Source organism: Rhamphochromis longiceps, linkage group LG3 (assembly GCF_057381845.1).
Source record: "Rhamphochromis longiceps isolate RC_006_pf linkage group LG3, R_longiceps_female_GT1.1, whole genome shotgun sequence".
NCBI lineage: Eukaryota > Metazoa > Chordata > Actinopteri > Cichliformes > Cichlidae > Rhamphochromis > Rhamphochromis longiceps.
Genome location: NC_140559.1, coordinates 61,639,714 through 61,666,883, shown reverse-complemented (window position 1 = coordinate 61,666,883; position 27,170 = coordinate 61,639,714). Strand labels below are relative to the sequence as shown.

At 43.3% G+C, this 27,170-nt stretch overlaps 2 protein-coding genes across 3 annotated transcripts in view; both read left to right on the top strand.

The window, feature by feature from the left end:
• The window catches only part of lrch4 (leucine-rich repeats and calponin homology (CH) domain containing 4), a 29,649-nt gene extending 23,659 nt beyond the window's left edge, over positions 1 to 5,990 (top strand). The window contains exons 14-18 of one of the 2 annotated variants that reach the window (XM_085400603.1): positions 36 to 137; positions 214 to 311; positions 468 to 605; positions 1,086 to 1,163; positions 5,577 to 5,990. In XM_085400603.1, the coding sequence (XP_085256729.1) occupies positions 36 to 137; positions 214 to 311; positions 468 to 605; positions 1,086 to 1,163; positions 5,577 to 5,687 (527 nt within the window). In that variant the 3' untranslated portion in view covers positions 5,688 to 5,990. Of the gene's footprint in view, positions 1 to 35; positions 138 to 213; positions 312 to 467; positions 606 to 1,085; positions 1,164 to 1,353; positions 2,236 to 5,576 lie in introns of those variants that run through there. The other variant, XM_085400602.1, reaches the window with a different exon arrangement.
• Positions 5,991 to 6,757: 767 nt separating this feature from the next.
• Positions 6,758 to 26,272, top strand: senp3b (SUMO specific peptidase 3b). The gene is made up of 12 exons (XM_085400604.1): positions 6,758 to 6,929; positions 8,261 to 8,403; positions 9,932 to 10,606; positions 10,998 to 11,111; positions 13,129 to 13,240; positions 14,628 to 14,775; positions 15,756 to 15,803; positions 19,985 to 20,062; positions 23,222 to 23,359; positions 23,779 to 23,862; positions 23,989 to 24,039; positions 24,998 to 26,272. Exons 2-12 carry the CDS (start codon positions 8,316 to 8,318, stop codon positions 25,106 to 25,108), a joined length of 1,647 nt encoding a protein of 548 aa, XP_085256730.1. The 5' UTR covers positions 6,758 to 6,929; positions 8,261 to 8,315; the 3' UTR covers positions 25,109 to 26,272.
• The last annotated feature ends 898 nt before the right edge of the window (positions 26,273 to 27,170 follow it).

Genomic DNA, 27,170 nt, shown 5'->3' with positions numbered 1-27,170 from the left:
TCTTTAACACTTTGCATTGTTGACGTTTGCATCAGATTTCCCGTCCTCCCCCAAGACGTCCCCTCCTCCTGGTCAGGCCCAGAAACCCAGCAGCTTCCTGTTTCGGACGTCCTCTCACAGCAGCGTCAAACCCACAGGTACCCAAAGAACACGCCACAGCGTCACTCCACAATCCACACACCTTTACACCTTTATTTACCTGTCTGCTTTCAGGGGCCATCTTTTCTCTTGGGGAGTCTGGCAGAAGCGAGTCTCGCACGACGCTGCGCTTGCCTAAAGAGGAAAGACCGGACATCACTCAGCTACGCAAGGTCAGCCCCACAGACCAACACTTCCTCGTGATCTAAACGGGAAACTGGACGCTTGGTGTCACAGTCAGGCTCCTCATAGGACGAACTAATTGTGTTAGTGTCATGGCACCTGAGTGGGGTCTACTTTAAACCATGACGCTCTGTGTCCTTAATCAGACTCTAGAGTCCCGGCTGAAGATCACTCTACCAGAGGATATGGGTGAAGCTCTGGCCAATGGCACCATCCTCTGCCAGCTGGTGAATCACATCCGCCCACGCTCTGTGTCCATCATCCACATTCCTTCCCCAGCGGTGGTGAGTCTGGAAGCCTTGAAACGAAATATGACGCTGCTGTTAGCAGTAGAGTCTGTATGACTCACCTGGTCATTGTCCACTCACCTGTCGGTCACGTCACCTTTCTTTGTAAAACAAGCAGTTTGTGAGAGCTGCAGCGCGTCTGTGCAGATAAAGTCGGCTCGCTATGATCAGAAACACGAAGTGCTCATACAGGCAGAACGATTCATGTCACAACTAACACTGCTGTTACATATTTGTAGCTTCTTCCTACTTCCTTCTCAGATTTCACATTAAAAGCTTCCAGAAGATGTTGAATGTGAAACGGCAAAGAGAGTGTAAAAGTACAGCTGCAGCTTCCTGCTGTGATGGAGAATAACTCGCGTGTGTGTGTGTGTGTGTGTGTGTGTGTGTGTGTGTGTGTGTGTGTGTGTGTGTGTGTGTGTGTGTGTGTGTGTGTGTGTGTGTGTGTGTGTGTGTGTGTGTGTGTGTGGTTCGCAGCCCAAACTGAGCCTGGCAAAGTGTCGACTCAACGTGGAAAACTTTGTCGCCGCCTGTCGCCGGCTGGGAGTCCCCGAGGTAACGTGTGCATGTCCCGACGCTGTCCTGGTGTAGTCTGCTGTGATGACAGTGCTTTGAATCAAGTCTAAATCTGCTTTTTGCTGTTCTGCCCTTTGTCCTGTCGTCTCTGATGTCCTAGCTTTAACAATATAACTACTCATATTGTCTTTCTGTGCGTTTGCGTGCGTGTGTGTCCTCTCCTGTCCAGACTGAAGTGTGTGTGTGCTCTGATGTGCTTCTGTGTAAGCTGCCCAATGTGCTGCGCTGTGTGACAGCCCTGCTGGCCGTGGAGGGGGAGGAGAAGGACCGGCCCCGCCTCCACTCCTCGCCTGAGGCTTCGTCGTCCTCCACCTCGCTGCTGTCCGCAGACTTCTTGCTCTTCTACTGTGCAGTCATGGCGCTGCTCTACGTCCTCTACTGCTACCTGCTCCCTTAAAGCAACGACATGTGACACGGAGTACGTTCGCCATAGCAACAGGCTGTTAGCATAGAAAGCAAACGGTGCTCGTGTTGTAAGACCTGTAAGTGTGCTGCTTTGTACTGGTGACTGAACAGAAGCGCTCCGTGATGATTGTCTGTGTCACAGCTGCCTGCACCATCACCAACCATCTCCTGGAAGTTCGTTTAAACCTGGGTCGCTCCATTAGTGACAAGTGAAAGGTAACTGCTATCTGTCCTGATGACACTGGTTATACTGGTGGAAGTCTGAGGGAAACAGAGCCCAGCTGTTCTGTGTATTTGAAATCTCAGGTTAACCAAGTGTCTCATTAGACATGCAGGAGGATGTTCACAGAGAGAAGCTGTGACCAAGTCTCACTGTGTGTGTGTTTGTGTTGTTGGGCTCGATGCTTTGCATGATTCACAGTTCCTGATGTTTCCTACGCTGGCCCTTGCTGCAGCCCTCTCCCCTCCAGATAATCCTCGCTCTTAGCCAGTCTGTCTGATTAGCTGTACCTGACAGGTGGGCGGGGCCTCTATGCCTGACACACCCATCTAAGGGATCTCTGCTTTTGCTGACCTCGTGAGGAGCTCATAGAGAGCATCTGCACCTCATTATTTAATACAAGAATACACAAAATAAAGGATAATGTTTCCTGATGTGAGCGAGTGAAACATGCCTGCGCTTCAGCAGGGGGCGCCGTTACTGCCTCAGACCTGAGGTTCAAACCCCTCCAGGACGCTCTCTGTGTCAGCTCCATTACTGTCAATGGTCTGTTTGACCAATCACGGTTAACCCGGACTCTAACCTGTCTGTATAAATGTAAACAGGTCATTAAATTATTGCTTTATTTATTTTGTTCTATGTTTGGTTGTCTCGGTGAAACAAGTCCAACATCTTAGTAGTTTTAAAACTTTGTGAGATTAGTGTGCGCACTTTAAGTCACTCTAACAGGTCAATTAGATGTATCCAGGTAAAATAACCCTGTTACAAAGTTTCCTTTGGAGATTCACAGATGTGATTGGCTCAGCGTGGAAACTTTGCTGTTTCTACTCAGGGCCAGTGTGTGCAACCAACATGACACACTCGTTACTGCAGCTGTTTAACCTGCAGGACGAGACATTTGGGAGATTCAGGCTACATTCAGTGTTTGAGCAAATATTCAAACATCTGAAACTCTGAGTGTAAGCGATAGTATTTCACTGGGAGAAATAGGAAATGAAAACAGTTTCCTTTTAGCTTCATACACGTCGTCACTTCAACTTCCTTAAAAAAGTTGCTGTGCTTCCTTTCCTGTGATGAGCCCTGATTAAAAGTCCCTCTGTGTAACTCTGGGCTTTCTTTATGTGCTGACTTTATTATTTCTATAACTTTCTGTTTGGCTTTACAGCAGTGTCCTTGCTAAGTGAGTGAGTGTGCACATCACCACAGCCTGGTGTTGATCTCACCTCAGACCTTCTCGTCTTCCACTTTAAGGAACTCTGAGGAGCCGGTTTAGCCCGTCAGCGTGGTGTAAACTTCCTGTGATGTCACTCTGCTGAGACACAGTTTGTTGTTTATTCATGATGAGTTTGGCACTGCTGTTAGACGTAACAGCAACTGAATCAGCCCACTGACTAAAATGGGACATTATTCATGTAAAAACCATTGATTTAAAGATGATGGCTCTTTTTACAAACGATTCATTTCCATCACTGTTGTTGTTGTGGGACTAAAACTAGACGCTGCAGTCTGGCTTTTGGCTTCAGGGCCACTTTACCTAAAGGCTGCTTCAGTCTATCAGCTGTATGTTGTGGGCCAGCTGATTGGATCAGTTTATATAAATGGCACCAAATATGAAGCGACAGTAGCTGCCTCGAGCCTTTAATCTGACGAGATGAGAGAGCAGCACAGCTCAGAGCGGCGAGCAGCGCCTTCCTGTTACACGTGTCTATTGTTTCATATGAACTTTGGTTATCCCAGACTTACATGGGTCCACCTGTAATTCTCTATGTAAATAGATTATGGGCTCATTTACATGTAACACACTGCATTCATCATTATTATTTAATGTGAAGCACTCGGTACCTGAATCAGAAGCTATTGTAAATTTAGTTGTGTAACAAACGTCTAAACAAACAGTAAGTGTGCACATTTGTGTGTGAGCACTTACTTCTGTGCTGTAACTGTGCTGCTTGGCAGGAGCCGCTGTTTCCCCTTAAATGTGCCACATTTGTGAGGAAATAACAGGACAAACTTGCCAGACCTTCTCTGCTGATGCCAAACAGCTTATTCTGCTTGTTGGATTGAAACACGACTCATCGGCCTGTGGAAGAACCGTACGCAGGTACAGCAGCCTGGGTTCATGCAGGTCACACACTGCGGTTGGACGGCCTCTGACCAGCATGCGTCACAAGTCAACTGGTGTGATTGTGTTGGTTAGTCTGGGACAAACAGGCTGATCCTAGGAGTGTTTGATGGGACTGAGGTCAGCACTGTGGCTAGGCTATTCCAACCTCACCGTCCCCAAACTCTGAACAGAGCACCTTTGGCGCATCTCCCACCAAAGGTGCTTTCTTACCTTATCAGGTAAGAGTCCCGTTATGTCACCTCCACACTTTGACCTGTTCAGGCTCCAGTCAGCACCTGACTGTCAGCACCACATGGTCAGCGTAAGAGTGTCAGAATAGGCTGCTTGGTGCTGACAGAGAAGCTGTGGCAGGTTTTCATGGTGAAGGACGCGCTGTGTGAGAACAGACGCCTCGTTGCAACAAACAGCGTTTCCTTACTTTCTGTTTAAAGCTTATTTAACAATTCTCACTTTCTGGAGTTCCTGTTTCAACAGGTTCTTCTGAAGGAAATTTTATTGTATTTATTGTTTTATGGTGTTTAAATTTCTATTTTTGTAGTGGTTACAGACCAATGACCGAGCAAAATCAAGGACACAAGTGTTTATTTCAGTTTAGACATGATATATGAAGTAGGTGCAAGTGATAGTTGTAGAAGCTGAGCTCCGTTCACGATGGCGATGTTGGCTCTGCTCCGCCCCCTCAGTGTGAGTGCAGTGGGATTGATTGGCTCTGGTGTGAGGACGCTGTTTTATACTGATTTAGATTTTTGTCCATTGTAAAACCAAAATAACTGCTTCTTATATCTGACAGTTTTATGAGCACTCTGCTGTTGTTTCAGCTCAGATGTATATTTTTGTAGGTCAAACTGGACGAACACTAACTGATAAAATCCACAATGATGCAGACATATTCTTTAATGTTAGTCCAAATGCATTTGTATTGTATATTTCTACACCTTTTACTAACGAGGATGATTTTTGACTCTTTGTCTGTTGTAATTAAATGATTTCAAAAGAACTTTTTGGTGCTTCTCTGCTGTGTTTGCTTTGCTGCTGTTGTCTTCCTGCAGCTTCAGTGTCTCATTTTGTGAAGCTTACATGCGTCCACCTCGCCTCCTGAAACTGTCTCATCTGTCTTCATTGTCGACCCGTCATGTGTGAGTTGTGACAAACCATCAAACTAATATCAAAACTGCTAATGAGTCTGAAACCTCTCGGTTCAGTTTTTTCTGTTAGAAGAACAAAAACCTTTCAGAGTTTCTATAATACAGTGACAGCAGCATCTGTATTTCAAACCCATTTAAACACCTGCATTAGTCCTGAGGCAGCTCGTGCTCACACAGGTAAGTACACACAGTCAAATGCATCATCTTCAGTAAAGAATGAATACGTCAGTAAAAGTCATGCTCTGGTATTCAGGGGAACATTTGCACTGTGATGTAGCTGCATCCTCTCATTAAGTGACAGGACTCCTTGGTTTTGTCTCATTAGCAAAGTTTTTCAAATCTGATCAAACCACACTTAGAAATATGCAGCATTATCAAAGTTATAAAGCTGGACATACTGTTACTTTGATATTAATGAGTGACTGCTTACTGGTGAATGTGTAGAAGTGTATGTTTCTTACTTGGATCTACTTCCTGCTCTTTCCGTCCCCTTCCAGGATTCTTTGTGTTCACCTCAACTCATCATGGAGGACGAAGGCCTGAGTCGGTTGGCCCAGACTGTCCAGACGTTGTCCGATCTGGCAGACCAGCGAGCCCCAAAAACATGAAGCCTTTGTGGCTGCTAGCTCAAAGCAGTCTCGGCACCCCAGTGCCACGCCAGCAGTATCTCAGGGCCAGTGTTTTATTTTTATATGCTTCATATTTGATCAACTTTACAGAGTTTGTATTAAGAACAGCTTTCAAATTTCATAAAAAAGGTAACGGTTCAAATAGATCTGTAAATCACTCAAGCGCTCGTTGTATCCGTACCATTTTAGAGAGTCTGTGACGTTTTTGTGTACCTGTAGTCGTACTGCAGTGAGTTCAAAACAAACACAAGTGGTTAATGAACAATAAAAAATATATCAAAGCTACAATTTGTTGATGTGAGCGATGGAAAACGGTTTCTATGACTTGAAATATGAACTGCGAAGGATGCAAGTCGTCAGTTCAGCAGGAACCAGCAAGCTGCTCTCACTGCCAAGCACGCTGGGAGGGTAAGTTCAGCTGAACATTATCAGTGAGTTGCTGTTCTCTGCAGCTCAATATTCAGTCCTGACAGCACAGTAAACAATAACTTAATGTCACTGCTTTCGCCTCAGAGTTCAGTTTGAATGAATGTGGGTCACTCGACGCGTTCCATCTTCTAACCGTAGACATGGACAGAACCTGTTGCGTGTGAATCTGGTTTCCTTTAGTTCCATGATGGTCTGCACGGCCTGGAGCAGACCAACAATGAAAGAATCACCTGAATAATTTCTAATGGTTCTGTTTGCACAGCAGCTCTAGGACCAAAGGCTTGTGCCATCCCTTATTTCTTTATTTTGCCAAAAAAAAAAAAGCATATGAAGTGATTTATTGCAATGTGCAAACATAAATGGGCAGTACATATGGAAAAAAGATTCTAAAGATAAATTATACAGCCTGACTTTTTTTTGCTATTACAAAGGCTGTCTGCAATGTGTAGACATAATAATGGTTCATCCCCTGGGAGCAGACCAAAAGTGGCAAAACAAGCAGGAAACCGGTAAACGTTGAAGTCCGAGTTTGAGTCTTTCCAACCGCTATACCACACCATACCACGTGGGGGCGGTATAGTGCCTAACAGCTAATGGCCAATCGTCTTCAAACACAAGAAGAAGAGAGGAAGCGGAGGGAGAGTGTGGAAACAGCTACCCCACACTTGACTTCATTGAATGAGATTCAACATCAATTAGCGTTTGTTTTGGGTCAGTGTTGTGCACACAGAATACGCTCACATTCTGTCAGAAGAACGCGGATAGAAATTTCTACACCCCTACAGATCAAGGGTAAGCATGCAGTGGCAACATTTAGCTAGGAAACAAACACACACTGGGCGGTTTATTTTTCTGCTAGCATGGTATCTGCCTACAGTCCGCTTAGCTAGCTGAGGACAACATGGTTATAGCTCAAAGGTTAGCCCGCACACTCAACAGATAATTAAAGAACTCGGCAAATTTGAATAACTTCACCTTATTCCTTATGTTCGTGTTGATGCTTTGGTTGTCAATAGTCATGATATATTATAATAAAAAGGAGTTTGCAGTTGGTGTGAGCTTTATTCAGTCTAATTTTATGAAACAACGGTAAGCTAGCTATTAGCATTCACGAGATAGCATTGGTGTAGACTATTTCCTGCAGAAGTGTTCATAATGGAAGAGTTTTATTGAGAAGAGGATTTATTTAGTAATTTGTTTTTTTAATCCTGCACGTAAACAGTTAAGTCCATAACTACGTGTAGTTCCTGTCGCTTTTTGTCAATGCCGCTGTCATCACACAGTGGTCGGAGTGAAGCTAGCAAGACAAACTGCAGGACTAACATCAGTGAGCAGGATAAGTGAAGCAGCGTGGAGGCACCGGGACGTGTATTCTGTCTGTGTAGCAAAGCCTGTGGCTGCCCACTGAAACGGTCCCACGCGTTAGTTGTAAAATTACGGCGTGGGGGTTTTAGGTCATTATTACTGCCTTTATATTCCTAGTAGTTGTTTTGTAATAATTGTGCCAAAATTAGCTTCAGTACTTCGTAACAACAAGTCAAGACTATGTAACGGCTTGTTTACATTCCAAGTGTTCAGTAAGATTAGAAAAGCGCTGCCATGTCAAATTAATGAAATTTACTAATACTTCTACTTTTTATTGAACCATAGGCTTTCATTCGTGTGAAGTTGTCTTTTATAGGCTACTTATGAATATGTTTTGTAACCACCCAGTTCTTATTTTATTGTAAGACATGGCGGGTCCACGGTAGCCCTAAAGTGTTAGAGACTCCCCTACAAAATACAATATCCCAGGCTATCCCAGGGTCCTGAGTGTCCTGTACTGCCTATGGAGCACTGTCTCAGTGTTGGATCTATGCTGAATCAGATCAACTCATGTATAAATGCTGTGAAAACACTCAACTGCATATCATTGTAATTTACAAACTAGAATAATCTGCATGGAAATGTGTACTTTCATCTTTACATTTTGGTATATAACACTGCATCTCTATGAAGCAAAGTGATTCATAGAGTTTTCTTTTTGTCACTTAAAAATCCAAACAGACAGAAGCAGCTACTGTGTTATTCTGATGTCCACTGTGGACTTCATGAACTGACTGTATTCTCTCCCACCGTTGCAGACTGTGTTTGTTTGTAGGTGACGAGCTGGCGCAGGTTGTGGGTTTTTCTTGGATAATGCGAGACAGTGGTGGTAGCCTAGCCCAGAACCGCTGGCAGAGAGACCTGGGTCTGACCGCTGTGGGGCAGAACGACACAGGAGGAGGTTAGCACTCACTGTTTGTGTGTAAAATATTTACCCCCCAGTAGGGTGGACGTTCAGACCACTGGGTCAGGCATCTGTGGAAACCCTAAGAGGTTGATGGACACGAGGTCACTTCCATTTTTGAAATGAAATGTCACAACACACAACACTTAAAAGTAAAGAGGAACAACTTTACGGAGTTACTTGTGGCCTTCATCAGGGTCATCATCACCCTGATGACGTGTTGCTGGAGTCCCTGCACTGACTTTCTCATCCTCTCTGTGCCCCTGAAGTTAAATGTCGGTGATAAATGAGTGAATATTCAACAACAGTGTGGTGTAGGTTTATAAAACTTGCCTCAATTTGTTTTCCTTTTTCTTTATTGTGTCTCATGTATGTTTTAAGAACTTGCTTTTTATGCCATTTAAAAAAAATCGATCTAGTAACCAGTGAAGTCCAGCAGTGAGCTGTGGCCCTCAGGGGCCCCAGAAAGTCTTTGATTTCAAAGTCTTCATCAGGGGTGGGGAACTCCAGGCCTCGAGGGCCTGTGTCCTGCAGGTTTAGATGTGTCAGCTGATTTAAATGACCTCCTCAACATGTCTTGAAGTTCTCCAGAGGCCTGTGAATGAACTCGTTTGATTCAGGTGTGTTGACCCAGTGTGAGGTCTAAAACCTGCAGGACCTGAGGCCTGGAGTTCCCCACCCCCGATCTACTTGGTATCTAAAACGTGGACGTGGGTGGTGTGTGAAACCAGCATGCAGCTTAGGTTTCCCACCAGGATATTTCATTCATTTCATCGAGGATGGAGTGATCACAGCACACATCGATACCTTAATAAACACGGACTGAATGTATGCACACATGCTCTCATCTTATTATAACTGCTGCTTTTCTATAGTGTCTTTAAGCTCTTTTTGGTGATCATACAACAAACACTAATCAGACTCTGGTAGTCTCTCTTTGCCAGGATACAAAGGATGTCGGATTAACCGATACTAAACACACAGACGAATGATTGAATGTGTTCCCAGGCAGAACGTTTCCTCGTGGTTTTGCAGGGTCGACCCAAATTTGGACATACTTTTCCAGATTTCAATTTTGACAAGATCCCCAACGTCACTGAGTGAAATGAGGCCAAAAACCAAACCTCCAAAAATAAAAAATTAATGATGTCCCAAGGAAAACTGAAGCAGCAGCTAGAGCTGTTACTTAAGGCTGTGTTCAAATATTCAAAGTAAGCCTGAGGGGGTGACTCAAGGCCTTTGGACAGCACTGTGGGGTAGATGTTATTTTTTAGTGAAATGAAGACGATACGATGCTTTTTTTAATGTGTCAGAGGTCCATGCTCACTACAAATGGGATAGTTTGGCCTGTTGGTAGGTGGTTGCTAAGTAATGTGATACAGATAAGTACAGATAAGTGTGCCTTGTTTATATTGTGTAGGAAGAGCTCATAGATACATTGTTACCTGTTGTAATGAGCTGCAGCAGTACTTTTGGGCTGTCGTGATGCCTGATTGGTCGATAATCACTGCTGTTTGTTTCATAGGTGGGATTCCAGCGGACCGCCTCATAGTCCCAGTGTCAGATCACAGTGTATCCACCCCCATGCACCTGAGACTGGAACATAAAGAAAAGGTGTGGACGGGTGAATATGTAGTGGATGAGGAAGATGGCATAGGTGGGACTGAAGCTGTAGGTGACGATGAAGTTAACAACTTTGATGGTGAAGACATGGGTAAGTTTGACAGCAAGAGTTTGGAAAACAACGAGGATGAAGATGTTGAAGAGGATGGAGACCAGGAGGTGGAGGAGTGGGGAATCTCAGATTTTTCTTCCCAGTCTTCCGAGCACCTTCATTCACAGCAGCACGATCATCAGAGACCAGAACAGAAGGCTGAAGAGATCGGCGAGGCCCCCGTAGCTCACGCACTAAGCCAGGCTGAAGCGGGAGACTTGTTTAGGTCCCGCCTAAGCAAGTACAGGGCTCTGAGAAGACTCGGGCGCTTGCGATGCCGTGGAGGTCTTGGATTTCGGCTCTCTCAGCACTGGAAGAGCTGGCGCCAGCAGGCCCGGTGGATGTGCTCCGTAAGACCCAGGTGCAGCCACAAAGGGCAAAGGAACACTCAAAGAGAACAGAGGAGACTGAAACGGTATGAGGGCCCCCCGTACGGGCACGAGGAGTATGACGGCAGTGATGACGGGCACACAGAGTCTGACAGAGGTACGTATTCGTGTGGGAATGCTAAGTAATGGGAATAGCAGGCATTTAAAATGATATGTTTTGTCAGTGACAACAATCAGAGTACCATAACAAAAGTAACAGATGTTTTCAGTCTGCTTCAGTCGCCAGTTTTACTGCTTTTGTGAAAAAATCCCCACGAGGCATTTGAATAAGTGGGAATAATAATAAATTTCCATAACCTGCAGTGACACCAGCTGTGATACGCTGCAGCGTCATGCTTAGTAGAGTTTAGTTTAGCCTCCCTGTTACTGTTAAAAGTTGCAGTTAAGTTACCTTTGACCCAAATTGATTTAACTGTTATTTTTGGAATTTGATAAAAATGCCTGAGTCTGCAGATTCCATAACAAATATGATTTCTTTCCTTTGGCAGATCAGCAAATAAACGGCTCCTCCTCAAGAAAGCAGGAGGACCGAGTGACCCTGGAGGCAGAGGTCAGGCCGGCAGAGCTGGCTCTTACTGAAGAACACACAAGTTGTGTGAATGGTATGTATCACAAATACTTCTAGCCTTGCCTTAAATGTTTGTGCAGTACCAGCGTGGGCAGCACGGACGCTCAAGGTCGTGAATGTGAGAACGAGGCGACGTAGGCGCTTCAAACTTCTACAGCATGGGCATCAAGTCTTGGACGAGTTTGAATATCAGCGAGCTGAAGAGGTCAGGTTTTCTGAATGTGAGAGCTTGTGAATGAGGCGACGTAGGCTTTGAAAATGAAAAACATCGGTGTGTCTAGCAGGAGGCTGACGGGCAGCAGCGGTGATTGCCAGCTCGCATCAAACATGACGTCTGCTCTGTCTTAATACCCAAAGACTTGAATCAGTCTTGGAGTTAAACACGTATCCTTACTGAACAGTCTGAGCTGCAGATGCTGAATGTGTCGTACTGATAGTGAGGAAGGCTGTTTCCACATAACTGTTTTCATGTTCCTTACGTCACATGTCTGAGTCGGGGGGACACTCTACACGGCAGCCCGGGACCCCATAACTCGAGATTCATCCAGCTGTCATTGCTTTTATCTCATATATATATGGAGGCACCAATCAGTCCACACACTTGTTGCTCCTCCATAATGTCCTGTTATCCTCAGCTGTAAACCTCACGTAACAGCTGCTTTGACTGCAGCGATCCGGACTTTACGTCCAGGGTCTGAGGTGTCCGCTGTCTTTGTTGGGTCTAGAGTTTGTCTTTAGCTGTGAGTCTCTAAACTGCTTTTAGACTGACACGTGTTTCCTTCATTGTGACTGGGTGACGTCCTGGTTCATGTCCGTCCTTGTGTACCTCCCTGTTGTGTTTCAGTGTGCGCTGCTTCTCATGTCAGCATCAATGTGAGGTCCTACAGTGTTCATGTTACAGAGTGTACTGTAACACATGCTCACACATGTGTGATGCATCAGTAACAGTTCATGCTGTGTCTGTGGCCTTGTATGTCTCGTGTGTAACTGTGTCAGCAGTGCCGTGTCGGTCCAACCTGGTTCTGTAAAGTCTTTCTGGACCCGTGTAAAGCAGAGCTGTGTCTTTGTACCCACTCGTTCCCTGTTGTTGCCTCTGTGGCAGGTGGGTCAGATTATCCTAGTAATCGAGTATTCCACTGATTTCCATCATTGGCCAAGAAATATTTGGATGTCATTAATGAGCCGTGATAAGAGGAAAAGACGTCTCAACATGAACTGCTCGTTGGTTTCATCTTACAAATGTTTTTCATTTAAAGTTTGACATCTGTCAAAAAACAAATGAAACCTTTTGTGTTCATGTTCTCAAATAAACTGTTTTCAGCTTAGCGGTATCGTTTTCATGAATGTGGTTTATATGAAATCTAAATGAAGTACAAAACTAACGAGTTGCTGTGCTTTTGTGGAAGACTGACACTTCTGTTTAGTGTGTGTGGACATTAAACTATGGCAGCATCATCTTCACTGGTGCTTTTTGTTTAAAAACTGGGAGCTGTGGGGCTTAACGTTGTCACTCGCTGCTCCCAGATAGTTTGAAATGTGGGTGAAACGCTGGCATTTACATGGTGACAGCTAAGAGTTAAAGTGAAGTATTGACACAAAGAATATGAGTTGAATATAGACTATAGCTCGACTGCACTAAACACTGAACATGAATAATGTGGCGTTTCCACAGTGCTGCAGCTGCACACTGTTATTTATCCAGAGGGTAGCAGGGAGACCGTTTGTATGGTTAACATCATGTGTGATGGAGGCGGAACATGTGAACGTTAGCAGCACGTGAGCCAGAGCTTGTACAGTCTCACAGGTTTGTAACCCTGCTGCGTCACAGCCTTGTGCTCTTCATGGAGGAGCACAGAGTGTGTTTCAGTTTGTGCTGGATGTCCTCTGTTGTTGAACATCAGCCAGTATGAAACTCACTGCTCGGGTTTGCTCATTGTTGGTGCTCGCAAATGTAAATGCATGTATCTCAGCTGGACATGTTGTATGATGTTACCTGTATTATACCTGTGTGTGGCGCAGCCCTCATTCATGTGGCTGTCATCTGTCTCGAGGTATTCTGGAAGAGTCGCTACGGCAGTACGGCAGTTTGATCCCCATCCACGTGGATGATGTTGTGGAGAAACTTCAGGACATCTTCAATGAAAACTTCTCACACCCACACAGGTGAGACGTAGTGATACTGTTGTGTTAACAGTGTTCTGTGTTGTTACCATCCTTCTCTCATCCTTCTGTGCAGTAAAGGTTAAGCTGGTGTCCATATCTACGCTGTAATCTGCAGCACTACTCTGAGGGCGGTTGAGACCACGTAGAGCTTCAACACCATCACTTACTGATGCATATTTGAGACATGTGTGCGTCTCGTAATCAAATGTGTTTTGCTCCTTCAGGATTTTCTGGATAACTTGGGAGCATTTCCCACTATTAAAGTGTGTTTAGCTCCAATTTCAGCCATGTTGCATTTGGGAATGAAGCAGTTGATAAGGGGCCCCACCGCCTGACGCCTGCTGTTAAACAGGTTGTTCCCTCCTGGGACTTAGCCGCAGTGTCAGAGTTTCAGGGCTGAGTTTTGAGCCTGTGGAGTGTGTGGGGATGAGTGAATTTTATGTAGCAATACTTCCTGTGGAAACTTTCCCTCCAACCACAGTGAGGTAGTTCTGCTGTGGACCTGCTAAGTCCACCAGAGGAAGGTGGACCCTTTAGGGGCTCTCTTTTTAAGGGTGTTGCATCCCCACACATGTGTTAGGGTTTTGTTTTTGGCCTTGATGTGACTGTGCACTCACTGGACTCTTGATGCTTAGCATGCTGTTAGCGCCGTACCGAGCTCGGGCGTGTCCTCGGTCGAGGTGTTATAGTCTCTGGAGCATGCAGTCTCCTGTAGTGAGATACACACTGTTTGGTTACACGAGCAACCCCAGTTCTCTGAAAACCAAAGCCGGTATCTCACCATGCTGCCGGACTTCATGGTCACATCAAAGAAACACTTGCCTGGTGTGGAGCCAGGGGCTCCTATAGAGGGGGTCTGGGGACCCTGTGTGCTTGAACCATCTTCTTGATGTGGTGGAAGCGGAGCTCCCGTGATTGGTCACACCAGGATGGCATACTTCATAGCTCACTTGGTTTTCAGAGAACCGGGGTTAGTGTGGCTGTGAACGTAGAGCAGGTCATCTACTCATCGGAAAATTGGTGTTTTCTTTATCCATTAGCTTTTCCAGGCTGCATGCTTCAGTATCCTTGGGGAAGCTGCAGAATCTTGAGTTGCTCGTGAGGCATTCAGCGGCGTGTGGAGATGGATAAAAGCTCTTAGATGTACAGAAACATGCTTGCATGAATGTTTGGGTGAATGAGACGTTAAGCTTTGTTTTCACAACTCACAACTTAATGTTCACAGAATCACTATGTAACTGCAGTTGTTTTGTTTTTGCAGCAAAGGTGTCCTCTTTCACTTGCTGTAGCGATCCTTTGATTTGGGCTGTGTAGTGAAAGCTTTCATTAGCGATGTCTGAATACATGGAGCTAACTGTACATCTGATTTTGATTCGTTCTTCCTTAGAAAAGCAGTGGTCCAACATCTAATACACTCCTTCCACCGCTCATCAGGATCTGTTGTAGCTAAAACCTTCAGAGTCAACTACAAGCGGCATGTTCTGACCATGGACGACCTGGGCACTCTGTATGGACAGAACTGGCTCAATGACCAGGTATGCTAGTACACTCTAACTGGGGCTTTTGGGGGGAATTTTGACTTAATCTTAGGCATTAGTGCACCTAAGTCCAAAGGGAGTCATTAAAATGTGATTCAGTACACCTGTGTTGTTCCTGCGGTGGCACATTTTAGAGATACTGCTGTTAATACTTCGTAACTTGTACGTGCTGTAAATGATGCAGGTGCATGGCATCGGCTGAGTTAGGTACGTCAGTATATGTTCTCGTTCTCCAAAGTCCAGATGTTACAACATCCAATGTTTCATCATCAAGAAAAGCAAAACAAATTAAAGCTGTGAGCAGTGATGACAGGACACTCACTCTTTGGTTTATTGTAGAGTCTTTACCTTCCAGAATAAAGTGCCATGAAGCGACTGCTGTTGTGCTTTGGGGCTATCGAAGTTAAACTGAACTGAATTGAAAATTTCAGTTGGCTGGAGGTGGAGTGGTGCAGTTGAGCCATTTCCTGTAATCATATTTAAATCAAACTCCTCAACGATCACGTCAAATATGCAGGTTTGTGCTTCCTGTCGTAACTTTGAGGCAAACTGTAAAACAAACTACTGAAGACTTTCCAAACCAAAGTTTCAACATTCCTTGTCAACCACAAAGTGTAATATCTGGAAATGACAAACGGCAGACTTCCTGTTGGGTTTGTCTCAAAGCTTCTCTGAACTGATCTTGGAAAGTTGCACACGTGTACCAAATTTCACCCACACAGGTGGAACCATGTATGCAGAATCATTTTGTACTGTCCACATGCCAGACCCATAAAATATGTACGTTTTCACCAGAGCAGATGCGTGTGCAAAGTTTAGGCCCTCAGCGAGGCTTTAAAATCAGACTGTGTTTATGAAAACGGCTGCTTGGTTTCACACTCGGGCCTTAAAAGTAAAGAGAATTGTATCAAAAGTGTTGCTGCCTGAGAACATTTCTCTTTGCACTTTAATTCTTACATTGTTTTTGTGTTATTCAGGTGATGAACATGTACGGTGAGCTGGTCATGGACTCTGTGCCAAAGAAGGTGAGGAAGCTGCAAACGAAACTGTTGCAGCTTGTGCTGTGGATGGTTTACCTACCCACAGTTATTATTGTGTCGTTGCAAAAGCCATATGTAACATCTTCTGAGATTCTTCAGCCTTGTTTGAACCTTCTGTGCTGAACACACTGAAACCATGCTTCACTCGATACATCAGTGCACAAGATCAACTACATCAAATACTTGATGTATCATAATGAAAACAGCCACTCAGAATATATAAACTGAGTATACAAAGATCTTACAGCTGTGATATGTTCCTTCGTTTTTCATTGTTATTATGGTAAATATTTTTGTGGAGGGTCTAATAACTGAATAATAATAATAATATATTTAGAGCAGAAACTATTGATTATTTGAATTGGTGTAGTTCAATTCAGTGTTAATTATAGAGCACCAAATCAACACAGTTGCCTCAAACCGCTTTATATTATCAGGTTGGAGATCCTACAATAGTGCAAAGAAAACAGAAAAGCCAACAATCACATGACCCCCTATGAGCAAGCGCTGTGGTGACAGTGGGAAGGAAAAACTCCCTTTTAACAGGAAGAAACCTCCGGCAGAACCAGGCTCAGGGAGGGGCGGGGCCATCTAACGGGATCTGTTGGGGTGACGAAGACAAGCTGTGGAAGAGATTAACAGTAACTAACGATTCAGTGCAGAGAGGTCTACTAACACACAGTTAGTGAAGAAGAAACACCCAGTGCATCATGGGAATCCCCCAGCAGCCTACACCTACTGCAGCATAACTAAGGGAGGATTCAGGGTCACCTGGTCCAGCCCTAACTATATGCTTTAGCAAAAAGGAAAGTTTGAAGCCTAATCTTGAAAGTACAGATAGTGTCTGTCTCCCGAATCCAAACTGGAAGCTGGTTCCACAGAAGAGGGGCCTGAAAACTGAAGGCTCTGCCTCCCATTCTACTTTTAAATACTCTAGGAACAACAAGTAGGCCTGCAGAGCGAGAGCGAAGTGCTCTAATAGGGTGATATGGTACTACAAGGTCATTAAGATAAGATGGGGCCTGATTATTCCTCATCACTTGATGTTTGCTGTCTGTACTGTATCACTCTGTTCCTTTTCAAACATACACTGTTGTTTTTGTGTAGCTTATCTGTGTAGTCGATTTAATTGGAAACTTACAGATAACGTCTTATTTCAGAGTGTAATCTTCACGTGGTTTGTCCAGAGCACTCTCTGATTCACACACTAGTTATTTTCAGTTTTCACTCACTGTGTCTTCAGCGATTCACTAGCTTAGCTCATAGCCGACTTGTTAGCAGTGTGGCCTCTTGACCTGTTCCTCCTGCACTTTCCTGCTCATTAGGTCAGATGTTAATGAATAAGAAATACATGTAATAAATGTAGCCCGTTTGTGGAGGCCAGGATCACTGATTGGAAAAACCCGTAACTAGCCAGGCCGCTGTAGCCGGTGCAGTCAAAGGTAGCGTAGGCTCCGTTAGCTCTCCCCTGGCAGATTGACCTGAGAATAAAAAGATGGCTGGGTGACGGGGATGAGGAAGCATAGTTCTAAACAGAAGCCCCCGGTACACCACCAACACCTTCTTGTGTCTAATCGTTCTGCTGCCAGACAAAAACAAACCAAACTTGAGCAAATGATTTAAATACAAATAACCAAGAAAGAACAATATCGTGTCCTCAACAGCACCAAAGAGTAAAACAGTTAAATGTTAAACTTTAAACATTGCGTCCCTCTCTTCTAAGTCCCTGTTAGTACATTAATTAATAAACAAATGGATTTACCTGGTTACAGCAGGATGATTATGTTAGTTTAAAGGGAACCCCGGTTATTAAGACATGTTTGCGCTAAAATGTGTACTGTGCTTTCAATAACACATGTGGTATTAAAATATACTAAATGTTTTCCTTCTAAGCACATTTTATATAAAACCGATTTACCAGTAGGTCGCCATTGTTATTTACTTCTCAATGCACTCTGGGTAGTGACGTCACACGGTTGCACCGCATCCAGTTCACAGTTAGCAGCGCACTGGAAATCACTTCTGTTCAACCTTTCCAGTTTGAACCAGAGCAAACCGAAAACAGTCAACCAGCACTTAGTGTAGATGAAGATGAAAACAATCCGTCAAACGATGACGAGAGAGTGAGGGAAAACTACTGGTGTCTATGCGGCTACTGCTTGCCAATGGCAACGGCGTCTCAGAGCGTTTGTCTTAATCCAGATGTTCTTTGGGCAGCCCTTGTTAGCCTCCATGACCAGTATCCGGTCTTTAAGTGGTAACGTGATGAATCCTGCTTCCGGGCCCAAAGTAGTCTGCCTTTAATAAGACTGTTGTGTTTTTAACATGTTTTAATGTTTTGTATCTTGTTCGATTTAAACTCAACAAGCCCCTAAAAACAGTCAGTGATCACTGTCGGCTTCTCACGGTTTTTATTACCGCCAATCATTTTAAAGCTCAGATTTTAAACCCTTACGATGTAACTGCAGCCCAGCCCATGTAGCAGCAGTATATTAATGACTAACCTGGTATTGTGGATGGATTATCTCAGTCCTGACTGAAGTTTGGTCCGTTTACAGCATCCTGCCATGCGATTACATTCGTCCCTAACCATTGGGAACTCTCATATGAACTTTTATCAAGTGGGAAAAAAGTCCTCAGTTTGTTAGCGTTCATCCTCCAGCTTTACTGTTTATGTTATGCTAACATAGCGTTCACGTAGCACATCATTATATACCAGCTAGCCCAACTTCAGTAACCCTACAAACGTCACTGCTGTTTAGTCTTCATTTATGTTGGAGGAGATAGCAGAGCTGTACGTTTGAATTTGATAATAAATCTCTCAGTCAGAACACAGTGGTACAGGTACAGTGGAACCCCGGCTTACAAAGACCCCATTTAACGAAAAATTCAAGTTACGAAGGCACTTAACGGCAATATTTCTGCCCGTGGTACGGCAAAGTGCCCGCGTAACGAAATGGATAATATAGAAAATTTAAAAAAATTAAATTAAATTCCATAATGTTATGTACATGTACGTATGTATGCATGCATGCGTATGCTTTCTTCAACCTCCTCCACCAAGAACTTCGTCTTCAGCCAGCATCGCCTCACTCAAAAGGCGATGGAAAAAGGTGCTTCGACTTAGGAAAATTTGACTTACGAAAGACCCTCTGGAACGAATTAATTTCATAATTCGGGGTTCCACTGTATATTATATTTAGATGGAAACTAGTGAGCTAACTTCCTGCTAACTCCTAATTCAGTTAAATGTCATAAATTCAGTTTTCATGGATGCCTGGATATTAAACTTAATTGATACACCTGGCAGAGCAGCCACACTGATCATTTTATTACAGATGAACAACTTTAGACAGTTTTTTAACTCTCAGTAATGCCGCAGTGATCATTTGACTTTTGCAGCTGAGTTTGGGCCCAGACATGGCTAATAACATCAGACTCAAAGACCGCATAGTGCTGGTCTACCAAGTCGTAACCAGGTAATAGGCAAGTTAATTAATACGGTTGCTACACTTTAAAAAACAAAACAGGTTAGCTGAACGAAAGCACCTATACTACCGACAACCAATACACGTCATCGTCCCAGAATGCATTGTGTGCGAAAAAACATGGCTGCTCCCACGGCTCCAAGATAGTTTCAACCAACAAAGATTTAATGAATAACAAATTTTTTTTAGTTTTTCTCAAGTATGTCTTTATGTAGTGGAGATAATTTGTAACATGTTTAGAGTAACTTGTCATAATAGTCGGGGTTCAACACCCCTGAGTCGTTCTAACCATCGGAAACCTCGAAGCACAGGCCGAGGTTTGAAGGCCTGATGCTCAGCCTTGTCCACCCCAGCTGGAAAAACCAAAACCAGTCTTATCTGTTGTTCTCGTCCACCTGGGCCTCACAGAGTTTGTCTGAATGCTAATTGATGTTCTTTTTATAAAGTGTGGAAACACGCCTGGCAGGATGTGTGGCTATCAGCAGACGGGTATAACGAGCTGCCAATTATGGATTAAGGAGCTTTTTTCCTTTTGCTGTCATGTTATGATGGTAAAAAAATAAAAAATAAAACGTTGGACTGTGCCAAGTCCTGTCTCTGGCTGCGATGACTGGTCTGTGTAATCCCATTACTACATGTTTACTGTCATCAATCAAAATCATTTTTTTTCTTTTTCAGGTCCATTTTTTCAACAGCTTCTTTTACGATAAGCTAAGGACAAAAGGCTATGAAGGAGTCAAACGGTGGACAAAAAATGTAAGTGAATGTGGCCAACATACTCGGAGTAGTTTAGCAGCATATTAACACTTTGTATCAATATGCAGGAATAAAACAATGAGGAGTGTCGTTAGAGCTGGATGATAAAAGACATTCAGTCTTGTCTTTAAATTACAATGTAACACAAATTTATGAAGGTGGTCTAAATAATTCAGACCTCTCATGCAGACAGTTGCAACTAAGAACTTTCTGAACATCAGTAGCACATTTCAAACGTCATGACAGGCTGCACACGAGTGGAAACCGTGTTTCATCTGCTTAGAAGAGTTTGAGTTTTTCATTAAGTCGGTACATAATATCAGAGTCAAAGAATCTCTATACGACTCTGTGTGTGATGCATGATTGTATGATCTGCACTGGTCTAGGTTAAAGCCTCACTGTCCGTGGGGTTTTCTTACACATCTGGAGTAAGAGTGGGGAAAACCCTCTGCTTTTAAAACTACACAGATTAGTCTTCTCACTTTACTAACTCCACAAAGGTCTTGAGCCAGCCGCCCATTTCTTGAAGTCTTTGCTTCCAAGGAGAAAGACCCGAGTGGTGTTGAGCAGTAGTTTTTTTTTCTGGGGGATGAAACATTGTCACAGTTTCGAAACACATAATTGGTTCAGATTTCTTTTGTTTGAACACTGCCGTGTAGTTCTGTGACCAACACGGTGACAAAAAGAGCTTTTTCCTGTAAACTCCTGCAGATGTTGGCATTGTATGCAGTCAAGAAACTGGACAAGTGGAGGACAAAAGTAGTAGTAGCTGTCTTAAATATCTAAAGAAGCAGGGTAAACTGACAACAAGCTGAGGAGTGCCAGACAACTCAACAACTACACTAAAAATTGGTGGCAACCAGTCTGATAGAGTGATGCGTCCAAATGTGAGATTTTAGCTTCAGATTGTAGATGAACAGGTGCAGTAACGGTCTCGTCTGTACAACAGAGACTGCATGTCAGCCAGCTCAGGATCTTCTTAAACCTGAAGTAATACTGAATGCAGAACAAACTGAGATTTTGCGCCACCCTTCAGTTCCAGCTGGAAAGCATCTGACTGCTTTATTTTACAGCAGCGATGTCAAACACACAGGTAATGCAGCAAAGACCTGGATAGAAAAACAATGAAACCTGGTCAGTCGTAGAATGACCCACTCAGGGTTTGGACCTCAGAGATGTTGAAACTGGAATCCTCAAGATTCCTCCCTTTGTTCCCTTTGTTCCCTTCTCAAGGGAACAAAGGGAACAAAGAAGACCTTTGGACTGATCTTTATTCAAGCTAGAAAGTTTTTACTGAACCTGACCTTGGAGAGTTCAGGCTGGTCTCACCAAATGTATTTTTGCCTTAGATTTCCATGTGTGTTTGCATGTTTCAGTACATTTCTGACCGTTGACCATTTTCTGATGGCTCAGTGCTGTAAATGTCAGTTTGCTTCAGTTTGAACTTTCAAAGAACGTTGTGACATCAAAATGAAAATGAACATATATTTTTATGTCTTAGTTTTTTTTTAGATCTGACTGTTTATGTGCTCTTTTCATTCAAACATAACAAAGCCTGAGCTGTACGCACAGTTGTCTGCTCTGTGCGTTGGCTTTAGATGGAAATCAGCTGTTTGTCCAAAAACCACTGTGGTTCAGCTTTTTTATTTGGTATCTACTGACACTACCAATGGACCATTTTGATCTTCTCTGGGATCTTTAGTCAAAAACAAGGCGTCAGACTAACTTTGGTTAAGACAAAAGTCTAGTTTGTATTTCAAACATAAGAGCTCTGCAGCAAGCAGAGCACGGAGAGTTCATCTGAAACTGAGTCCAGTTCTTTCAAACTTCAAAGGTTCTTTGTTACAAAATGAACTTAAACTGTCTCCTGTATAGTTTCAGATAAGCATGTTGTCTTTACATGATTACTGTTACAGCTTGTTACAAACCCCTGAAAGGAGCCATCCTGACTCGCTCTTTTAGTGCTTGAATAAAAAACAGTCAACTTTATACGTTTAGTTAGCTGCTTCTCCAAGTTAAGATTTGAAAGCCCGTCCCAGTTTTCATGAGAGGAATAATATAAACAACACAATTACAATTTATTTTTTCAAAGGTTTAAACAGAATATTTTTTAACATTTAAATTGTAATTGTTTATCCACAGTTCCAGCTCATTTGTAAATATAAAATAGTTTTGGTTTCTAAATCTCATCCTAATATTATACACATAGAAGGCACATCATCATCATGCAACCTTACGATCTGATGACTAAAAAGATCCCACGAGTGTCTGGAGATTAAAGTTTTACTTTAAAGTTTTTTGTTGAGATAACGTGTGTGCCTCCGTTTCTGTTCGACCCTGATCATCCAGCACTGTTGAGCAAGGATATGCCCCGTTCCTCATTTCTTAGTTTCTTGCACGTTTGTCTTGTTCACACATTTTAAGATAATCAAACATAATGAAATATTAGACAATATTCAGTCCTGCTGCATTGCCCACCTGTGGTTAAGCTTACTGAGTGACCTGATGGCTGGACATGGTCAGAGTTCATGGTTGAATCAATTGCAGTCGTCCAGGTCCCGAAGCAGCAGAGCAGCCATGGACATTACTCCGTCCTCGTCTTGTTATATTAATATATCATTGTTTAATATCACATGTTACCATATATTATCATATTCAATGCTGTTAGTTTTTTGAGAATATTCTGTGTAAAACTATCTTTGATCATCAAGGTGTTTTTGGATAAATGTGAGTAAAATTAGTTTGGTCTGAAACGTGTAACAAATATACACCAAAGCAATGAAATACTTGCATGTGGTTTATCTGCAGTACCTGTAAAATCCCATGGAAAAATGTTGTGACGGGTTTTTATAGAACTGAAAGCGATGATGTGATGACAGCCTTACTCATCTGCTTGTCTTAATAGGAAGAACATACTTCTCACATTGTTAGCGTCTGGCTTTGTTTGGTTCATAACTGAATTAGCTCTTGGCTAGCAGCCGCATACACCACTTTACAAGCTTTTCCATCTGTGTGTTGGTTACATTGCTTCAGACCACATTAGGAGCACTGCTGGCTTAGTGTTACAGGGTGGGGGCATCGTATAATTGAAAACCGACAGCTTAACCAAGATTTTTGTTACGTCTCTCAAACTCTCGTTTATTTCTGTTCATTTATCAGGTCGACATCTTTCAGAAGGATCTGTTGTTGATCCCCATCCATCTTGAGGTCCACTGGTCGCTGGTCAGTGTTGACATTCCTCGTCGAGCCATCACCTACTTTGACTCTCAGAGGACTTTGAACAGGCGTTGCCCAAAGGTAGGGATCAGGCAGCTTTTGGAAAAGGAATGAGTGGATGATTGAACGGTTTTTGAAGAAAGGTCAGTGGGTATAGATGCTTATTCTGTCAAAATGATTAATAGTAGCAAATAAGCAGCTGCGTGATATTTCTGGTAGCTAATATTGTTGCTTTTTAAAAAAACTTAGTATTTTTTAACACTTCAAATTTGTTGTAAAAGACCAAAGTTTTTGTAACCTCTTCAGTTGGGTTGTGTTAAACCCAAATGTTCGGGTCCAGAGCTGCTGCTCTGTCTGTCCTGCCAGTGATTCAGTTGCTGATAGGAGAGGGCGGGCTGTCACACCTATAGTGTATCCATGAACCTACTGCTCAAAGTCAGAATCCCTGTTTTTGGAAACAGGTGTCTCAGTCTCTTTGAACGTGTTCATTTTGATTCCAGCACATTTACAAATACCTGCAAGCTGAAGCCATCAAAAAAGACCAGCAAGACTTCCTGACAGGATGGACCGGCTTTTTCAAAATGGTAACACGACTTTTCTTTATAACACTTACCAAAGCTCTGGTGAGACTTTGAGTAAAAATCAAACGAGAAGTAGACTTTAGTTGAAATGGTACCATTGCTAATGCTAATGTATTTGTAATGTTGCAGAATGTGGGCCGCCAGAACAATGACAGTGACTGTGGGGCTTTTGTGTTACAGGTGAGTTTTCTACAGTGTGCATGAGGGCTGGGTGATATGAGGAAACTCTAATATTGCCATATTGTTTGGCTATATCGCGATATGTCTTGAGCAGCAAAGGGGGTGGGCTGCAGTGTGAGCCTCAGTGAGGTCGGGTTTTTTATGTAAATACCAACATGTGTGGTATCCACAGAAACTTTCAAGTCTCAGCCACAAGCTCATAGAAACCATTTCTGCAAACACCAAACGGCCAACACAACAATTAAAAAGGTTATGTGCCTAAACACAAACAACAAAGCCACACTCAGCTTCATGTAACCCAGCAAACGTCACATTGTCTAACATCAAAGGTTTCGTCACTCTCCAACCAAAACGATCTGAACCAGCAGCAAAAGATGCAAAGATGCAAATATGCTTCAGGAACGATAAACAATAACGTGAACGGTTTCCTTCAACAGAGGCCGTCGTAGCTCTAATCACAGCTGGTGTATTTAACGTTTCCTTTGGTGTGTGGGGAGATGTTGACATGCAGAGTTTATTCATGTTGTTCGACAACCTTCTCGTGAAATCCAGACGACAGCGAGTCCGAAACTCCCGCTGTCACCATATTTCTCCCATCTGCTAGCATATAAACACGCATGCTCAGCACAGTGTGGCAGGTAGAACATTTTCCAGCTAGGAGGGGGGATTGATGATGCATTTGCAGCGTGCGGGAACCTACACTCGATGGTTACGATAAAACCATTTTAACCATCGTACGTATCAAATATACTCGATATATCGCCCAGCCCTGATATAAACACGAACTCTCGTTGTTGAGAGCTAGCCATAGACAATTTGGATTAGTCTGTTCCACTTCTTTATAGCATTTATGAGGGAAACATGTACCTACTGCATAGATGGTAATTACCACACATCAGATTGTTTTAAATGTGTTTCAGTATCTGACCCTGACCTTTCCTTATCTGCTATCCTGCAGTACTGCAAGTGTCTGGCACTCGGGCAGCAGTTCAACTTTGGGCAGCAAGACATGCCCCGCCTCAGAAGACAGATGTACAAAGAACTGTGTCACTGCAAGCTTATGGTGTGACCCTTCATTTCCATCGTTTGTGGCCAGCTACACCTGCTCCGTCCCTGAAGTCTAACAGGATGGAGGGACAGTGTTAAAACAAGAGGAAAATGGGAGCAAGTGACTGGGGGAAAATAAACATTACAAACCTAACTTTTTCTCTTCCACCATGCAGAGAAATTCTTCTAGATGCGAACATTGTTTGACTTTATTTTTTCAGGTTCTGCTTCCCTCGGTTTGTTTGAAAAACACTGATTTAAATATCTGTCATAGTTCTTTGTGGTTGTGAGAGGCCAAGACTAGCTGTCTTATTTTGGGGATGTGCTAGTTATCCGTGTAAAGATAGTCCACTAGTTTTCTGGTTGGAGAGGGAGCACTGAGGTACGGAAAAGCCTGCGTCCAGGAGGTATGAAGGGAAGTCCCACAGTGGAGTTTGTGTTTAGAGGGCTGCAGTGACTTTTCCATCCAGCCAGTCATTACTTGACATCTTTGCAAATGAAACGTACCCCATGCAATGGCCACCGTTGTGGACGAGCTGTTCAGCACAAAATGTTTGCCAGTGTATTACAGTGTGAAACTTCCATGTACAATATTTTTAACCGTTTCCTGCGGTCTGCTCAGCTGGAGTTTAGTGGGAATCCATGGTTATGTTGGCAGGTAAAACTTTTTTCTGGTGAATCTCAGGGAAAGTTGGATTTCTGCAGCATCCATGAGTCCCGCCTCATGCTGGCCCACACAGTAGAAACTTTCCCCCTCGATCGCTTTCAAGTCATAAACCTTGAAAGCGATTGAACTGAAATGGCTCAAAGAAGTATATTTACAATGCATTTAATTTTTAATGTGTTTCAATCTCTGTCAGTAATTGTGGTAACATGTTTGGGTTTCATAAAAGATCAAGAAAAAAGACGATTTGTTTTTTTTCTTGTTATTTTTTTTGTTTTTGTTTAGATTTTCTGGTTAGTATAAAAGCCATTTTGTTGAGGACCACAAATACACACCAGGCATATGTCCACAGTGGAGATACAGTGCTCTCTTATTCTTTTTATAACAAAAGAAAACTTGTGAATAGTTGTTTTTGGCTTTGCTTTTTTTTTTTTCCAAGAAGGAGCTGATGCAAGAGAGCTGTTTTATATATCTTCTACAATACGTTATGACTGCTAAAAATAAAAATATGTGGCAAACGTGTGTGTGTGTGTGTGAAGGTTTTCACTCGTCCACATCATAGTAATGGAAGGACTACGTTCAGTTTCTTCAAGACGTTTCGTCTGAGAATCAGTCCCAGATTTTAAGCCCTGTTGTCCCTAAGAGGGCCGTTGACCCCCTATTGATTCTCTACATAATCACATGAGCCAAGGTGTGAAAATGGGGTGGGTCACACTCAGCCAAGGTTTCAGGTGAACCCATTGCCCCCCATCATGTGACTTACTGAAGTCAAAAGGCCCAGGATGTGTGTTAAGGCGTCTGGGAAGGATCTCAAAGCTGTATCGTAGATGGCAGACGCTGTCGGTGTGAGACGCCACGTCTGTTCAAAGAGGGTCGTTCACTCCTCTTTCAAACCTTTGTCCAAAATGTGGACATTAGCATTTTGAAAGAGTGTGTTTAACCGGCACGCAGATGTAGACAGCTATGCAGTCTCCATCAGAACCACTGTTTCTTCCTGCAAACGGGGAACACCCCATAAGCTCTGCAGATGTAATTTAGTCCTAGTCAAACTTTCTAGTCACAAACAGCTTGTGGGAGATTGAACTGAAATGACCTGTTGGCTCAAAGAACTATATTTACATTGCATTTAATTTTTTCCTGTCTCTGTCAGTGATTGTGGTAATATGTTTGGGTTTCATGAAAAGTTAAAGTAGTTAGAGGTCTTCTTGGGTCATTTCTTCATCACATTATGGTTTGTTCCTCGTGATAGTGATCCCAGTTCTGAACTGTCTGCTTTGAGCTTCCGTGCTCTGTGGCTGCACCAAACCAGACTCTTTCTCTGGGGAAGCTGGGGGTGCACAGCTGACGGCCTTGAACATGTCGCTAAACTAACTGCATCTAGATATTATAGGATATCATTCAGTCCCATATTGATTGCATC

Excerpts from the sequence above, each read along its gene's own strand:
- senp3b (XM_085400604.1), top strand. The coding sequence starts at position 8,316 with ATGCGAGACAGTGGTGGTAGCCTAGCCCAGAACCGCTGGCAGAGAGAC. Across the intron at positions 10,607-10,997 it reads GCACACAGAGTCTGACAGAG|ATCAGCAAATAAACGGCTCC; the intron begins GTACGTATTCGT and ends TTCCTTTGGCAG. Across the intron at positions 23,863-23,988 it reads GGACCGGCTTTTTCAAAATG|AATGTGGGCCGCCAGAACAA; the intron begins GTAACACGACTT and ends GTAATGTTGCAG.